The 18,579-nt window shown below is 39.4% G+C and overlaps 1 protein-coding gene across 2 annotated transcripts in view; it reads left to right on the top strand.

Annotated features, from left to right (window-relative positions):
• LOC134220194 (uncharacterized) overlaps nt 1–17,458 on the top strand; it is a 57,198-nt gene extending 39,740 nt beyond the window's left edge. For both annotated transcript variants that reach the window (XM_062699174.1, XM_062699173.1), the window contains exon 8: nt 16,098–17,458. In XM_062699174.1, coding sequence (XP_062555158.1) covers nt 16,098–17,159 — 1,062 coding nt within the window. In that variant the 3' untranslated portion in view covers nt 17,160–17,458. The remainder of the gene's footprint in view (nt 1–16,097) is intronic.
• The last annotated feature ends 1,121 nt before the right edge of the window (nt 17,459–18,579 follow it).

An 18,579-nucleotide genomic window follows, 5' to 3' on the forward strand; every position in this document is an offset into this window, starting at 1 on the left:
CGTGTGCTACAATAAGCCTTTGTTTGAACAACTTATTTGAAAAAACCCTAACGTGTGAATTTATGACAAATGTTTAGCTTCTGATTTTTAATAATTTAACGGTAAATCGCACATTGACAATTATATTACTCAAACGTCCAGTGTCAACAGAGGAATAATAATATAATAAATTGGCAATGATTTGTAATATATTCAAACATTTTGTAGAACAGCGACTTTTAAATGAGAAACAGTGTTGTTATCCACCTAAAAGCTTGAAAATCACTTTAACAAGACTTGTAGAGCACACCCACAAGCACAAGCTTCTGTTTAGAGGGTATTGCGATGATTTTTCGCGTTTATATTTCATGTTAGATTTTTTGAAAATTGAAAATAGCCCAAAAACACTAAATCGACTTGAGCCACCTCGCAATTTTATTCGATCTAGCTGAAAATTTTACAGAAGGCTTCTTTTAGCATAAGAATTGTGATTCTGGGCTGACCGGTTGAATTTTTGATACTTTTTGAAGAGGTCTATTGTATATAGATATGTAGAGATTAAGCTGACCTAATTCAAAACGACATCTGTTACATTTAAAAAATAATATGTTTTCGTTACCGGCATCATTACACAGTCACATTCCAATTAAACGATTTATTCTTTTGTACCGTCAAACGGGATGTTTGTTTGTTTGTTTGTTTATTAGAGACACTTCACACCGCCATGGATGCATTCGTGTCAGGGTAATTTTGATTTACAACTATTGCTCTTCCAGAGAAAACTTTCCTTTTTCCGGCTCAATTTATAAACTATCGCAGCTATCACTTCATAGTTTTTATTTGCTGTTTAGCATGGCATTCTACGATGACAACACAAAGTATCACGTTTTTGTTTCAGTGCTTCGAAAAGTTTTAGACTTGCTGTAGAAAGGTAGAACTTTGACAGCTGCGGAAAAACTGCGGAATCCACAAAGTAGAAAATTTTGAAAAGATCCGCAATAATTGAAACGAAGTTCTGAAATTTTCGTCTTTTTCCTTCTAGAGAGAGGAAACCATCTCATAATCTTTCTTCTCTTCAGCTTCATCTTCTCCTACTCTCGTCCTAACGAATAAATTGCCAGTCCCTTCTTCTGTGGAAACAAAGAATTGTGTAAAGCATGTGGTGCTGTAGACCGGAGGCGCCGCCATAACGACAACCCGTGCCGAAGTCTACAACGAACTCTGCTCTGCGTTGGTTAGTCATACGTGGGAGCAAAGGTGCCACGATAACCTGTGAGGATATTTGCTCAGAGCTGGAACTTGCCTATGGGACGCTTTGCCCCACAGTGCCAGCCGCTGTCGAAACCCTTACACTAGTCTTGAAACACCGACAACAGCCAACACTGAGAATGCGCTTTGTGTAATATTTCTTCGACGATTCGTTGGGGCCCTTTCCCGGATGAGAGGACTGCTGCTGCTTGGTAGCGACCTGGAATTTTTGGCGAGACAGTATCTGTACAGTATCGAGTACTGACCTGTAGGACGTTTTGCCCCACAGTGCCAGCCGTTGCCGAAATAACTACACGATTGCATCCCGATCTACCGGCAACAGCCGGCACTGGGGAAAGGCTTCGTGTAGCTCTGCCGATGAGATAATTTTGCTGATACCGTTTTAAGACCTCTCATCATTCAGAGTTGCTCGTATAATCGCGTTTGGTGCAAAAACACCACCACCCAAGTAACCACCAAACATTAATTATTGCGTTTAATCAATCACAGATCAGAATATTAAATGCTAATGACATTAGAACAGTTTTAACGGTTTAAAGATGCATTTATGCATCAACTGTCAAGCAACGGTACACTAGGGTAAATGATATATTTTGGACATGTATATATTTTGGACAAGCCTTGAGCTTCTTCGATCAATTTTAGATAATGTATAGAAAAATTTTTATCGAAAGTATGATCATTGCATACTTTTACCTCAACTCTAGCGGCTTCTGATGAGAATTCACAATTAAACTATTATTTATCTTTAAAATTATCTAAAATGTAAAGCTTTCTACCAAAGTTCCTGCTGGACGCCACTATGCAGGAGAACATGCATTAAAGGACTCTTCGTAACATGCACCTGAAACACGTTTGAATTGGTTCAAACGGCAATCTTGAGGTCCTGCGGCCACAGTTTGATTGTAATTGAGATACTAACATATTCCAATCGCTTAACATGAACTTGAGACGGATGAAAAAGGAGTGACCAAAATGAAGTTATGTTTTTATGCATCAGACATTTATTGGTCACCTCATGTACAGTACATGGATGAACCATTAATTGCCAACAACAATGTTAATTTCTGGTTTAATCTATGTCAGTTAAGCAAATAAATGCATTTAAATGAATGTGGATATGTGTAGGTAAGTCATACCATTGAGATCTGTAGGTGACCATTTTTAAATTAGGAGAAAATGACTCTGTCCAAAATATATGCATTTTCCATGTCGAAATTATATATTTGATGTCCAAAAAGAAAATATTTCAGTTCGCAGTATATCACAGTTTACACCTAGTAAACGTGATTTACTCAAAAATTGGACTAAGACTAATCATAGGTTATGTATTTGGATGAACCTAGTGGTTTTCAATTGTTTTATACTATTCAATCTCGATATATTTTCTAATGAATGTCCTGCGCTTGTCCAAGATACATCATTTACCCTAGTTCAGCATCACGAGTGCAGCGATGCATTACTTATGTTTTATTTCAACATGTCCAAGTAATGAAGCATTATTTCAGTCGTAAAAGGGCCTTTTTCCACTTTAAGTCTACTTTAATGGCTGTGATATTTGCAAGGATATATAGCTCCATGGTTACTTGGGCATTTTTTTTTGTTCTTCCTTCATAATTACTGAGGACATCTTTCAGACTAGTAGTACTGATGTCGTTCTTTCTCATACTTCCGGCAATGCAAAATATGATGTCGCACGTCGTTTACGTCGGTTCCACAGCAATCACATGTGGTCGGAGGATCCTTTTTCAGCAAGAAAGAGTGGGTCAGCCGCGTGTAGTCAATTCTCAACTTTGTTAGAGAAGGGTCCCACCGGAGTCGTATCGCCTATTTCACCATTCGTAGCGCCAGGGATAGGCGTGTCGATGACAGGCTGTTCCCTGACCTCGTTCGCTAGTTGATCAGCCACAGTATTTCCGTTCACACCAGTGTGCCCGGGGATCCAGCAGACAGTTTTGTTTTGTGCTGTTTGTTCTATTTCCTGGATCCACGGATGTTTCGATGCTCCCGATTCTAACGCCAGCTTGCAGAGTTCGTTAGTATCACCATGTCGTCATTGATATTTCGTATAGTTACCGCCTTCTTGATGGTATACGTCTCCACCGAGAAGACGCTGCATTCTTTCGGGAGACTCAACTTTCGAACTAGGCTATGGGAGTGGAAGGCGGACCCTACCTTGTCATCATGCTTGGAGACATCTTTGTAAATTATTTTCGACCTGTGAAATTTAGTCGAAAGTAGCTGTTGGACGACTGGACGAACTCTGTTTGGTGGGTCGCCGACTCGGACACTTTTCTTTACATCCCATACTATCGACGGTTTACGTGCGTGCCAAACACGATTGCTCTGCCTTATAAGCTGGCCAACAGTGGGAAGCGCTGTACCCGTTACTTCGAGTACACGGTCGGAAGCTCGATGAACCAGCGGAAGGATGCTGTTGTGTCGACTTTTAGCTAACATCCGAAAGGCCGTCCGTGCGATAGACTGATAGACAATAGTTCGAACGGTAGATTGCCAGCTTCAGCCATGACCGAGTTAATCGGGGTAGTTACAAGGTCGTAGCTGGAGGTCGCAAGTCTTTTGCTATAAAGGAGGACTACCGGACGCTGTTGCTGATTACCACGTGTTCACGGTTCGCCACAATTCAGTCGTCGTGCTGCTGTGTGATATTCTCGCCACGATTTTTTCCCACGATTGCGATTGGAGCAGATGGTCAAGTCGATGGCCGAAGTATTTCCCGTAGCCGGGTCGATATGAGTATGCGAGTGATCGTTTAGAATTACCAACTGTTTATTCAAAGTCGTCTCGGCGATGAAACGACCAAGCGGGTTCGAATGGTTTGAGCCCCACGCGAGATGATGCGCGTTGGAATCTCCGAGAAGAGCACTGGAGCTTCTAGTTGCTCGAACAACTCACCCATTGCGGCCTGACATTGAACAGAACTCGGCGGAATTTACCCAGAAACTACGGTTACCTGGATCGGTGCGTGAATGCGAGCAGCAATAAGATGCAGTGGGGTATCGATCTGCACACGCTCAAATGGTATGCCTTTCCTTATAGCAAGGCCAACCCCGTGTTGCCAATAGTGCACGCTTTTTGATTCTAAGAGTAAGGTATAGTTTCTGCCGACGAAATCTGGTGAGACAACGGTTTGGTTCACTTTGGTCTCCAGGAGTGCCACGACGCAAGGTTCAAGGTCGGCGATGAGAAGCTTCAGCTCACTAATGTTGGCCCTCAGACCGCGCAGGTTCCACTGTAGAGCGAAAACGCCGCCAGAGCGACTATCCGTGATGGAACATGTGACAGATAACGATGTGGATACTTTTCGCGTTGGTTGTTCAACTGTGGGGGAGAAAAGGGTGCCATGACAACAGCCGGCACCGGGGAAGCGCTTTGTGTAATATTACCGCGACGATCTGACGAAGGGACTTATTCGGGAACCGCTGCTTGGAAGTGACCTAGAATGTTGTACGAGACAGTATCTGCCTGTAGTTGGAATAAGCGAGTACTGACTTGTGGACGTCTTGCCCCACAGTGCCAGCCGTTGCCGAAACTACTACACGATTATTTCCAGATCTACCGGCAACAGCCTGCACTGGGAAAAGATTTGTAGTGTAGTGCTGTGGACATCGTCGATGCTGGTAACGCTTCTATCGGGTGTAAAAGCTTTGTAGATTATACTTGCTTGTGAATGGCGGCAGCCAGTGAAAAGAAAGGCTACCACTTCTCTTTGCCGTCTATTCCGAGTTTCCGTTATTGTGGTGTGTTCAGTATTTTGATCGGTTACGGAGGCGAATTCGTCATCAACGGGTTGGAATAAGACGTCCCGGATCGGAAGAGGTACTACACTTTCCCTACTTCCGAACCGATTGAGCTCATTGTCCGTGTTCGTGCCTTGGTCGTCGTTGTAATTCATGCGCTGTTGAGAAGTGGAGTTATCGAAGACCTTGTTGACTTGGGCATGTCTCCGGTATCTCCGACTCCTCGCTGAAAAAATCCATTTGCGTGACGTCGTGGGTAACGGCGGTCTTGGGTCTGGTGAGGTTGCCGTTTTGGTGTGATTGCTCTTTTCAAGTCGTCCGCGCTTACTCTCCTGAACGACGAATTTCCTTCTTGGTATGCTCACTCGTTCTCCACGCGCGGAGAACCATCGTGAGCGTTGTCAGCTATCTTCGTTTCCTCACATCATCCTCTTTTGCATGCGAAACAGGCGCGTTTAGATGTAAGCGCTGCGAGAACAATCAACGACGCGACGTACCTTCGGTTAGACTCTGTCGGAGTGTCACACTGAAATTCGAAACAATCCAAAATTAAGTCATTTTCACTCAACTTGACAGCTAAGTGCAACAACTCAAAATTGAGTTTTTCGCGAAGTACTTAATTTTAAGTAGTTTTTAAAGACTTCATTTTGAGTGAAAATAACTGTACTAAAAAGACTGCGGTTTGAATAGAAATTACTCAAAATCAAGAATCGATTTCCCCAGGAAAATTTTGGTTTTTCTTCGTTTAATGTTATTTATGCGATTGATGTGAAATGATCATTATTTTATTTCAATGCCTATATGTATACATTTTACACAGCTCGAATTTCCGGATCTTGCCCAACCGGCAGCGGTATAAAATATCTGCCGCAACGGCTGCATCTGGTCCCTCATGCTGCATACATATTCCTGGCCTGTATGCACATTCCCAAATAATCCAAACGGATATACAGAAGACGGTTGGACCTGCAGGTAATATAATTCAAAACTGAAATGCAATACATCGTAACAAATCGGTATCGAAATGCTCACCTCGCTTCTTCTGCTTCTCAGTTGCTCTTGCAACTCTTGCAACAAAGTCTTCGTGCCGAACTTCCGCTGAAAATGCAATATTCATATAAATTGGATATACAATACAATGTTCTCTGGTACTACTTACCCGTGAACTTGGTTGGTTTTCCTCGAGTTTTACCGAAGGCTTTACTTATTTAATTCCGCAGAAAGCAAAATATTTTCCAGCAAACACTGTGCGGAACATGTTTCCTGACTGACTGATTTGCAAAGTGTTTTTTCAGCCAAACTGAAGTGAAAGGTCAACACTTCGCTTTGGGTACTTTAATGGAAAGCAACAACTCAAGGCGAGTTTTTGGAGATCACCCCCAAATTAAGTAATAATTACTCAACAATATAAATAACAAACAATCCAAAAAGACAGTATTAGTAAAATACTCAATTTTGAATACTTTCACACTCGATTTTGGATAGTTTGGTTTCTCAGTGCAGGCTGTGCTTTGCCGAGAGGCGCACCGCGCACGCTTTCGTTCATACTTCGATGATTGGGAAGGGTTTGTTTTTCTTTTTTCTCATGATGAATTTACATCATGAACAACAGCACGAAGAACAATATTAAATTAATGTTTGAGAGACATCAAACAATGCTTTTTTTCGAATAATAAAAATCAATCAACATTGAGAAAAACGTATAGTTTTCACTAAATTTGAAAAAAATAAATAACTCGAAAACAATGTGACTCATGTCAGCTTCTAAATTTGGACTCAATCTGGGGTCGCATCAAATGATGATACTAATAATGGTAATAAGCTGGGAGTAATAAGATTTCTATCATAACAACAAAATAGGGTCGGTGTACCAATTGTCGCCATACATAAGAACAACTATTTTTTTAAATAAGTAAAAGGCATGTGGGTGGACTTTATATATCAAACGAAAGGTTTTACTTCCTGCTCCTTAGAACAGCTGTGAAAACCACAATAAAATTTGTTATTATCCTCAAAATTGATTAATCCATAATAGGAACGCATGCACCAGTTGTGGCACTATTCTTAATTTTGGTTCCTTATTTGGCAATTGTTTTCTTATGGGACTGGCCAAATTGGGACCACTAGTGCGACAACTGGTGCAAAGGACGTTAAAAATTAAGCAAAATCAATTTTTACAATTATGCTTTACTTGTTTTGGAGGAAATCGAAGGTGTTATCGTGTCATATGAATATGCTTTATCGATATGAACTTGGTGTGCGGTGATTTGATTGGTCATATAAAGCACTAGTGCGACAACTGGTGCTATAGCCACAACTGGTACACCTAGCCTATGTAAGAGTTTTTAAATGCTAGAGACGAAGGGTCCTGTGCACCCGAATGGTGAAAAGAGCCGATTTGAAAGATCTCTATTCTGAGCAATATACCAGTTAGATTCGGAGGTCGGATAACAAAATCGTTGAAAAAGGAATATGTACATTATGTGGAAGATATTGATTTGTATTGTAGATAACTACTTGCCCTCCGATGGGACTCGAACCCACGACCCTCAGTACGTTGCTTGATTTGTTTCTAAGTTGAAGAAATTGCCCTTCATTCTCAACACGGAAATGCAGTCGCTTATCGGCTTCCACTGGATAACACGCTTCATCTGCTTCCCGATCACCATAAAGCCAACTCCTCGTTCTGCTCTGTCACCACCGCTATAGTAGATGCGGTACTTAAATGAAACGTTCGCTATGGGATCTACCGCCCGGAATTCACGTTCTCCAGATCAGGGCCACCGTATTTCCTGGATTGCTGCCATACTCACGGCGACCTTCTGCAGCTCACGAGCCAAACATATTTTGACCATAAATTTTGATCCCATAGTCCGATCTGACCAATTTTCAATAGGAAACAATGGAACAGGATTCCCCGTCGAATAAAACTTGTTGCAAGAAAATCAGTTAACGATTTGTTCCAAATAGTGTGGATATAATAACTGAAAATACCCAAAGGACAAAAATATGGCTCATTATTTCAATCAATTATGTCTAAATCAGGGATTGAATCCTAAAGAGAAAGAGCAAGTCTCTCACTTATCATCTCTGTATACATATACGATATGTAGCATACAGCGAGAAACTTTTTTCGCAAGCTCTCATGATAGAGAACTGATCCGGGATGCTATACCCCATGATAAATTTCTTTTAGAAAGCTCCAAATGCGGGGAGCACTGGCTCTGATGATGCATTTCAACTTGTTCTACACACCTGTGCAGTAACCAACAAGAAAGGAGCGAAAACAAAGCGAGAATCACCCAATCTGTGGGGGCTGCCTATCCGATTCTGTTTTTTTACACTTGTATACAAGTTTAATTTGTTATCATGGCTTGTTATGATTCGGAATAGTTTTTGCATCTTTTTAATCATTGTTCGTTATCTATTGAGAGGGGCCATCCAGAAACCACGTGGTCATATTTTTGAAGATTTTCAACCCCCCTCCACCCCCCTTTGACCACGTGTTTTTTTTCAAGTACAAAAATTAAAAAAAAAACCCTATGTAACTAAAACATATGGTTAATCCGATCAATTTTGAAGATGGACAATTTCAACTGATTCAAAATCAAACTAAACCCAGCATGGAAATTATAAATATTCATAAATTCGAAAATGTTGATGATGTTATCATGTTGTATTATCAATTCAGTGCAAATCCGAATTATAACCGCTAACAAAGTTGGATTTTTCTCACAATTCGTACGTTAAACCTAACTTCGGAAGTGGTGCGCTGTTTTCATTTGGTGATGTGCTATACAGCGCACTACTTCCGAAATTAGGTTTAACGTATGGATTGTGAGAAAAATCCAATTTCAATAGCGGCTATAATTCGATTTTCTACTGAATTTATAATAATGTGTATCAGGTATTAGGATATCTAGAACTCGCATACCTTCGATGCATCAGGAGGATACAAAAAAATGCGGACTCGCAAAATGTTATAAAAATTTCGAGAATAATTTGTAATGGTTTAGAAATTTTCCAAAACATCACCATATTTTTTAATTTCTTTATTAATGATTTTTTTAAATACATAATTGCAATTCTGCTATTTGCCTTTACAAGTGCTAATTTATTATTGTTTTGTGGAAAATTTTCAACTGTTTATGGAAATTTTGTATTATTTGTAGTAAATCTATGTTTATTTAATACTTATACCCTGATTTATTTATTGGCAATTTCCTATTCTGTTATGGAAAATTTCATTCGATTTATCCAATTAACCAAATTATGAATGATGTATGATATAATATCCCATTAGGTCCATTGGGTTGATATGACAATTATTATTTATACAAGCTACTACAGGCTTTTTAGTTAAGAAAATTATTTTGAGCTTTTTAATGAAATGTCTTTACTTGTCATAAGACGAGTTTGTATCTTCCCATTTAATTCCACCACTTGATTGTACCTTGACAGATACGTATTTCGACCTCAACAGTAAGGTCGTCTTCAGTGTTTCGTACTTGACTCGACTTAGGTTATACAAAACTTTTAGGTGTTAAAAAACGTCCTGGAAGTCGTAATGTTTGAACTACTTAATCATTCAAGTCCGTGAACCCAGTGCTTCTAAGGCCCTACAAAATAAGTTTGCGAACAAACCTCATAGTCATTGTGCAACTTGATGTTGACTCAAGATAATTAAATAAATAAAAAATAAATTTAATAAATGTTGGGTATTTTGTCTCTTGGATCTCATGTTAATGGAAATAAGGATCATATGCTTATTGCATCGGATTGGGACATGATGATGAGGATGATGATGACATTGCAAATGTCTTGATTGATCACCCGCGAAGTCGTGGGCTGAACTTGAGAGCATCTTGGAGCACCTTGAGCATCTCGTATTCCTGAATATTAATCACTGGCTTAACGTTCAGGAATACCCATCTTATCTGATTGTTCAGAATGATTCAAACATTTCTACTTCATATCTGAGTTTTCAGGGTCAGTCAAATTTGAGCTCCCATATTTTTTCTGTAAAGCCAATATCAAGATGAACAATTTTACTGAAGAAAATGGTGGCCTAGCTCTCTTTTGTGATTTAATAGACAATCTAAAATGCTGGGCATATATGATCCATCCGTCCTGAAAGGGTTGAGATTTGTTTTGGAATTCAATTTCAATCGTTAATATAACACTGTTTTTTAAACTAGATTGTTTTAGGAATTGGAGTGTTTTTTCTGGAACACTGTCACTTTTTTCATATCGCAGGAATCTAGAATTTAGAATTTCATGTTGATTTTTTAAATGCAAGCTTCTCTATGTCATAACCTTTTTCATACGCACTAGTAGAGCTTTGTGCATTCACCTAAATGTTCTAATTAGGTGCATTATTAAATTTTTCGATCAATTATCCTTATTATTCAATATCATAAAAACTAGGCTTCTTAATCCTAAATCATTGCCTACATTTATTGCTTGGATTAATTTTAAATTCCAAGATCTTCCTCATTTTCAAGAATAATTATTCTGGAGTTGCAAGGGAAACCCTTCAGAATATTGAGAAGAAATTCTTCGGAGTCGGAAAAATCTTCAGTATTTCAACGACTTTTTTTTTAAATTCTGTGGAAGAGTTCCGAAAAATGTTTGGTAGAAATTTTGAAGAACTTGAAGAATCCGTAGAAGGATCCGAAATAATATCATCAAATTCCGAAGAATTTCCAGTATAAATTAGAAAAAAAGTCCAGCTTACTTTTTTTACAGAATCTCTAAAGATTTTTTTCAAAATCCTGGGCAACTTTAATGAATCTTCAAAGGAAATTCTTCTAAATTTCCAATGGAAATTGTTTTCGTTTTTCAAAAGAAATTCCTAGAAATTTTCAGCAGTTTTTTAATTTCCAAAAGAAATTATTCGTAATATGCCAAAATATTTCCGATGGAAATTCCTAAGATTTTCCAGTAGAAAATCGAAAAAAGTTTATCTGAAACACCAAGCAAAATTTTCCAGAGAGAATTGTTCAAAAAACATTCTGAATGCTAGCACTTTATCAGGATTGTATGAAGTAAGGTCAAAGTTTTTACAAGAAATTTATTTACTGGATTTTTCCTGAATATCAACAAGAAATTTTTATTCATGAAGAATCAAGCGGGCTTTTCCCTGCTCCCAATAAATAAATAAATAAATAAATAAATAAATTCTTTTGAAGATTTTTCTTAGATTATTGTAAAAACATGAACAGTTTTCAAAATTGTTGCTACAGTCCGCTTATGCAAAAGTGTCGGCGGCGTGATGCCAAAAACCACTTCCGGCGGAATTAAAAAAAAAAAATTGTTTCCTTTTTCTTTCCCAAATTTTTGTTGTGGAAATTGAGACTGAATCGCAACTTTTTTTTCGTTTATTTTTTATGGAAATAGGATCTAAGGCTAAGTTGGTCAAATAACGCAGATATGCATCGGCGTTGCGACCGACGCTGCGTATCCAGTTTTTCTCGATGCACACCTACGTATTTTAAACGCTGAGTTGAAAAGACGATACGTGGGCATCGGCCCTAAGATGCGCTTTGCGTTTTGATTTGTATTTTTCACACCGCTATTGTTATTCACCAAAAGTTCAGGGCTGTTACAACTGTCGCGGATTTCGCGATTCTCGCGGATTTACCCTTCCAGTCGCGAAAATCGCGGATTTATAATTACACTCTCGCGAAAATCGCGATTTTCCTCAATTATTATTAATTTAAGAAATAATTCAACATGTAATTTATGTAGGCGTTTGCAAAATAGGCAACCCGTCGAGATCCAAACACATGGTATTTGAATAATCTTTCAATAGTCGTATGGATGTTGGTTTAAGTGGACACATAGAAAGTCTGTCGAATTGTCAGATCGATCATATTGCACTTCTGGATTATCGAAATGCCGAGAGCTATTTATTTTATTGCTTAGAACTTTTGTGCTGCTAACTGCGGAATTACAATTATGATAGCCTGTGCTTCATAAAGGGTCGACGATAAAGTCGGATCAAACGCAGTTATATTCACACCTGCTACTGCTGGGACGGAACTGATAGCTGATCGAAGCTGTCTTTATTTAGGTGCTTTGAAATTTATAATTTTAGGTTCAACGCCAATGCGGAAAGGAATTAGAAGGATTTAGCCATTTTAATTAAGAGGAAGGCCGGACCAGAAGGACCGTCTTGCGAGTCAACCAAGGGCTTCGCCAGTTATTTGAATTAAATTTTTACCACATTAAAATAATTGTAAGGATAAAATTTGGTAGAAAAAAAACACAAAAACACTTATAAAATAGACAAAAATTGCGATGATAAGGTCCGACGGCTCCGGCTTCTCCCTGAGGACTGGAATTGTGGGGTTCCTGCCGCTTTGTATAGCTTTTTTTTCTAGGGTGGTGCAAATATGTTTTTTTTAATTCTTTATTATCGTGATTTTTTACATTAATTTATAAGTTCATCACGTGAAACAAATAGGGTAATTCGTCAAATGTTGAACGGCTAATTTCTTCGCCTATTGTTGAACGCACGTGTATTTCTTATGGAGGTTCAACAATAGGCGAAAAAATTAGCCGTTCAACATTTGGCGGTTTCCCCTATGGTTCATCTGCATCCTCGAGTGTCTCTCAGTAATCTTTTCGCTGTTGTCCGGTGGTATGTTAACTTGCTGCTGAAGCTGAAGGATTGATGTCTAGGTTGGGAATGCCACATTTTGATCATTCTCGCCGATATTAGCTGCAAAACAGAAAATCCTTGTGGATTGTTCGACCTTTCTTTTTGTGAGAAAGGATCAGATTGCTTTTCAATGGTTGGGGCGATATTCAGAAATCCGAATATCGTCGGTTGAACGAGAGGTTTTTTTAATTGCCCGACGATCAGTTGCATCTAGTACCATGCTCAATGATGACTATTACAGGCATCTCATTCAAACCATTCAGTATTCATCCTTTGTTCTATTATGCATTCCAATAGGTTTTGCTTGTTTTTGTTCCATTACCTTCGCTTCAAAATTCCTCGCTGTTCGTATATCCACTGAGAGTCGTTCCATCGTTCGTATTACTTAGTTGCAGCAAACTGTCTGACTGAATTCGAGCCTTGAGACTCCAAACGAATCCTACGATGGATAGGACATACAGGGCCGGATTTATGGGGGGCCATGGTGGCCGTGGCCCCCACAAATCTTATGTACCAAAACCAACCTTTTTTGTACATTTTGGGGCCCCCACATACCGTCGGCCCCGGGGCCCCCTTCCGGCTAAATGGCCCTGAGGACATACGACATAGTAATGCTCACTATAGATGGCAAAACGCTATCGTGTACGCGGCCTAACATGAAGCCTACGGCCTCTTCTGGGATGTCTAGTGCATGTTATCTTCGCTTGACACTCTTCTGTGAAATGAACAACGTATCGAGTCTGCCGTGTTGTATAAGCTTAGCAATACCCATGCATTATCTCATACGTAGTGATAATGACATCATTTTTCAAATCGTGAATATTATCCAAGTTCTTAAAAATTCGTAGGCCGTAGAATCGTTACTGTCCACCTCTGGTTTCATTTCGCCTGAATGCTTTTAAATCAGATTCGTCAGGCTTTGCTCGGGCCTCTGCAGAGTTCTGTAGAGAATCGCTTGCTTTAAAAAAATTAGTCTTATATTATTTCCTAACTGGCGGATTTACGGAAGTACATAATGCAATGACTAATCAATAAATAGCTCGACGGATTATTGATGCGTCCAAGACCTTGTAAAACGATAGTAGAGATTAGAAGAATACTATATAGCGTACTAAAAAGTATAATTCAAATATAGCCCTTGATCTAACTGGTATTTACCTATGACAGCCTGTCATCTGCACAACTTGCTTATAAAGAAATGCAATGATACAACATCGATTCAAATGGGGGGTTTCCCGGCAACATTAAAAATTGAATTACTTCCGGGCATAGTTCAACGCTGCACATATATTTTCTGTGGCTCATGATATGGTTAAAGCGTTAACTATGCAGTTTTAGATATTACATAAATTAGTGAATGTTCTTTCTTTTTGTTTTCTATTGACGAATATGCCAATAGATTAAAAGCAAAAATATTGAAAAATTTAAAAATTATAAGACGTGTAATTATAAGTAAGAAACCATATTTTTGTTTGTCGCGGATTTGTTTTTACAGTCGCGGTTTTCAATTTGCTAGTCGCGGATTTCGCGGATTGGAATTCGACTAGTTTGTAACAGCCCTGAAAGTTTTTCGTGTAAAAAGAACCACGTGGTTCGAGAGCAACACCGCCCCTCCCCCCATGTGGCTTATCGTGGTCATTTTCCAACCCCCCCCTCCTCCCACATATGACCACGTGGTTTCTGGACGGCCCCAGAGCGATTTCTGCATACCCTGGTCTAAATAATTATAAAAACTGCATAAAAACGTCATTTGATATAAGTTAGGGGACAACTTAAACGATATTGAATGATTTGTCAATAAAATAAGGGTGCCCACAACCGAATTTCACAACCTTTTTAGAAAATGAAGAAAAAATGATCGCGCTAAAATTTTAATGGCAATCGTCATTCAGCCTCAAAAAGTAGATATACGTAAAGGCTATATGTTCGCTCCAAAAACGAACTTTTTATAGGAGGCCCGGAGACCCATAGTGTTATATACCGATCGACTCAGCTCGACGAATTGAGGTGAAGTCTGTGTGTGCAAAATTTCTCACTCATTTTCTAGCCACTTATCCTTAACCGATTTGCTCGCAACAAGTTGCATTCGACGCAGAATCCTATCCAATTATTTCGTATTGAAAATCGGACTATGAGCTCAAAAGTTATGGCCAAAATACTATTTTTATAACCCGCAAGAAAGGCTCCATCACCGCTAGGTGGATTAATCTGGGTTTTTTTGTAATAAAATTGATTTGTTCCTAGTTCAAAGTAGAGATCCCCATCCGGTTTAATATTGAGCCAAAAACATCAAGTTAAAATAGCAAACTAATAACGGTTCAGTACATTCAAAGTTAATTGCCTATATGCCGGGTATTAAGCCACCCGGTGTGGAAATTAATTACTATGTCTGAAACTTGATTATGCGTATGTACAACATGTGATAGATTTAGTGGATTTAGTTCGGAAAAGGTATTGGAGGGTAACCGCCCCTTCGATGGGGTTTGATCCCACGACCCCAGTTCGCATGACAGGTGCTTTCCCTACTAAGCTACGAAGGACCTCCGTCGTCCACCGCAGCTTAGCGGGTACTGATGAAACCAAATTCCCAGCACTAGGTACCAGCCGATCTCTCGCAATACATTTTTCAGAACTAACTCTCTCATATGTATTTTTGTACACATGCCAACCACGTAGGATGAGTATTTAGTATTGTCCGGCTCCTACACACTTGCTTCATCAGCAACGGCGCTCAATGAAGTAGGGTTGTGTGAGGTTGTGCCAGTTTGGTCGTCAGATCCCAATCCGACCACACAAGCGAATAGAGATCGCCACTCGGTTACGGTTGTCAGAATGACAGCATCTGTTATCTGTCAAAAGATACCTAGGGGTGCCCACAACCGAACCTCCTCCCTACTAATGTTCAATTTTCACTGGGGTCTCGGTTAAAAATATACTGCAACAAATTGTAAATGAATTATCGAAATAAATAAATAGAAAAGAAAAAAACTAAGCTAATTGACAGTTTTCCTGATGCTACACCCGACAAGGACACCAATTGCAATCACATTGCATATGCACAGCATGTGAAAGGTTCGACTCGTAAAATGTATTAAAGGTAATCACTTTCGTTCAGTAGTGTTTGAACCCCGACCCTCACCACGGTAGACTGGTGCTTTGGCCAACTAAACTACGAAGACTGAAGCATATACCTACTTATCGAATTTGCAAACATTGTAAGCAGTTTGGTATTATCTGTGGAATATTGCTTTCTGGGGTGCATTATGACATTCTGGGGAATGTTTTTCTAGGAAGTTGTGCATTCTGGGGAATCTCTTTCTGGGCAATGGGTTACTGGGGAACGACATACAATCGATTCTAGTTCATAGTTTTATTGTAGACGTTAATCATTCTTATCTCTTATTCCTTTAATTCCGATTTAGAACTATCAACTGAAGCGCCATATGGAGATCCATGACAGCACGTACTACATGTGTCCATACTGTGATCGGTCACCGCTCAAGGCCAAAACATCGGTTCGGAAGCATCTGAATACGGTTCATCCGGAGCGCGCTCCTCCAAAAGAAGAGATGAATAAGTTCATCAGTACGCTAGTCGTCAAGGACGAGAAGATACTTCAGGAACTGTTCGTCAAAAACGAACGCAAAATTAGGAATAAGTGCGCAAAGCAACATGCAAAGCAACTACTGAAACAACAGCAACAGTTGCAGCAGCAGCAACAGCAACAACAGCAGTTGCTGGGAAACAGCATAGCAATCGTGGACCATCAGCACCCGGCTGGTACAAGCCATGTGATAAATGAAGTAACACACCCGGAGGAGATGTTAAATGCATACCAGGGCAGTCAGCACAATCAGACAGCGTTAGGAGATGGCGAGGAACAAAACGGGTTCCATAGAGTAGAGCAAATCACGCGGTCCGACGAACAACGGCTCAACGGAGAGGAGGAACATGCTTTTAAAAGAAGATCCGAGGAACATCAGGTAAACCACACGGGGCATGGGAGTGATAGTAGTTTAGGTGACGAGAGTAAAAAAATGAAACTAGCAGATGCTGCGAACGTGGGACCAGAGTTGCGGTACATTGCCCCAGCAACTGTTAGTGGCAATGGGGCGCTGAAGTACCTGCGGAAAAGGTCACTAGGTGTGGGCGAGGGCAGTAGCAGCGGTTCGATGCAGCCCCCGGGGGCGAGTAGCACTGGTGGTGGTGGATCTACCACCATGGATAGTCAGATAATGTTGGACAACTTGTTCGATAATATTTCGATCGAGAACTACGAGTTTGATGACAACAGCTCCATCCAGCCGTACAATCTGATCGACGAACGGTTCAAGACTTCGTTCGATCAGATCCAGGAGAAGCTGGATGCCGAGCTCTCGTTCGACGAGGAACAAAAGTGGCAGAATAATCTGATGGCAAACGATTCGTCCAACGAGATTGGTGATAAGCTGCTGAACGTGGAGGAGAATATAATGTTAATTTAGGAAGGAATGCTGGCAGTGAGAGACAATCGAAGATCGCGCGGTTTTGGATGTCGTTTTTCGTTACAACGTTTCAAATTGCATATATTTATTTGTCTTTTGCTGCAACTCTATTTACTAGCAATTAAGACTCCAGTGCTATTTTCCGTTTTTTTGTTTGTTATTCGGCTTTTTGTTTATTTAAAAGTGAAGCATTATTTATTATGAGCACATTATATAATCATAAATACTATTTATTGTAGGTTTAAATTGAACATAAGGGTTCGTTTGTCTAAATTATAAAAAATAATTACAGATAAGTTCTATTTATCTACGAGGAAAACTTTAATGCCCACAATCCCCCGTTTTCTGGCATAGGATGAACGCATATTATTGGTACTGGTTGCGCGTTTAAAGAAAATTATGTATATAGTAGACAAAATTTCCTATATCCAAGCACAATGACTGTTATTTCCATTCTTGTTGGTGAATAGCTTGCAAATTTAATTCCAAAAGGTTAAGAAAAATTATAAAATCCATTGAAGCAGCAGGAACTGCAATTTTAGACTAATTGTTCAAAATTATTTTATACCAATGTAATCTACCAAAGTTTACGGTTGTTGTAGAAATTTTCGTCAATAATCGATTTTTCAATTAGAGGCTTTAAAAACGAAGATATTCATATTTTTACATCACACTTAGTTGTGGTGCTACAAGACGAACTTCAAATTATTGTCCGCAATGTAATTTATAAGCAAATCGTCTCCATGTTCTTTTGACCTTGTAGGTACAGGCTTTTTCACATTTACCTACACACAGCTTTGATAATTTCAGTCTCTGTTCTGTTCTGAACAACGTTATCACGACGGTGTTCGACTCGTTTAGTAAGGCTTAAACCAATGATAATGGTTTTATTGATTCTAGTAGACACTTTTCATGCAAACCATGGTCCACAATGAGTTTTCAATTGCAACTGTATTTAAGTTTACGCCATAATCCACTTTAATACACTCGATAACTACTATCTGATCTAATCTTGAATCAAAATATGTCCGCATTGGGTAGAGCTGAACGTCGATTACTAAATTGCACTATAAGGATACCCTAAAAAAGCACTAATTCGATATCTGGAGTATGCTATCCACCTATTTGTGTTATTTTAAATTTTCTTTTATGTTTCTCAACCTGTTCAACGAACGAGAAAGACATCATCACCGCTAGGTAGATTAAATAGGGGTTTCCTTTTGATATCCCTATGTAGATAGCGAGTGAGGGATTACTTATTTTATTCTTAACACTCAGCACGCCGACCCTTCATGGGCGTTCCCGGAGTGCGCGCGTGCTGAACGGTTAGAATTGTTTAATAGAGGTGATCGAGGCAATATGGACCACCTAAGGAAATCGTTCCGAAAAGCGCTGAAAAGCTCAAAAAATCAGCATTCAA

Source organism: Armigeres subalbatus, chromosome 3 (assembly GCF_024139115.2).
Source record: "Armigeres subalbatus isolate Guangzhou_Male chromosome 3, GZ_Asu_2, whole genome shotgun sequence".
In the NCBI taxonomy this organism is placed as follows: Eukaryota; Metazoa; Arthropoda; class Insecta; order Diptera; family Culicidae; genus Armigeres; species Armigeres subalbatus.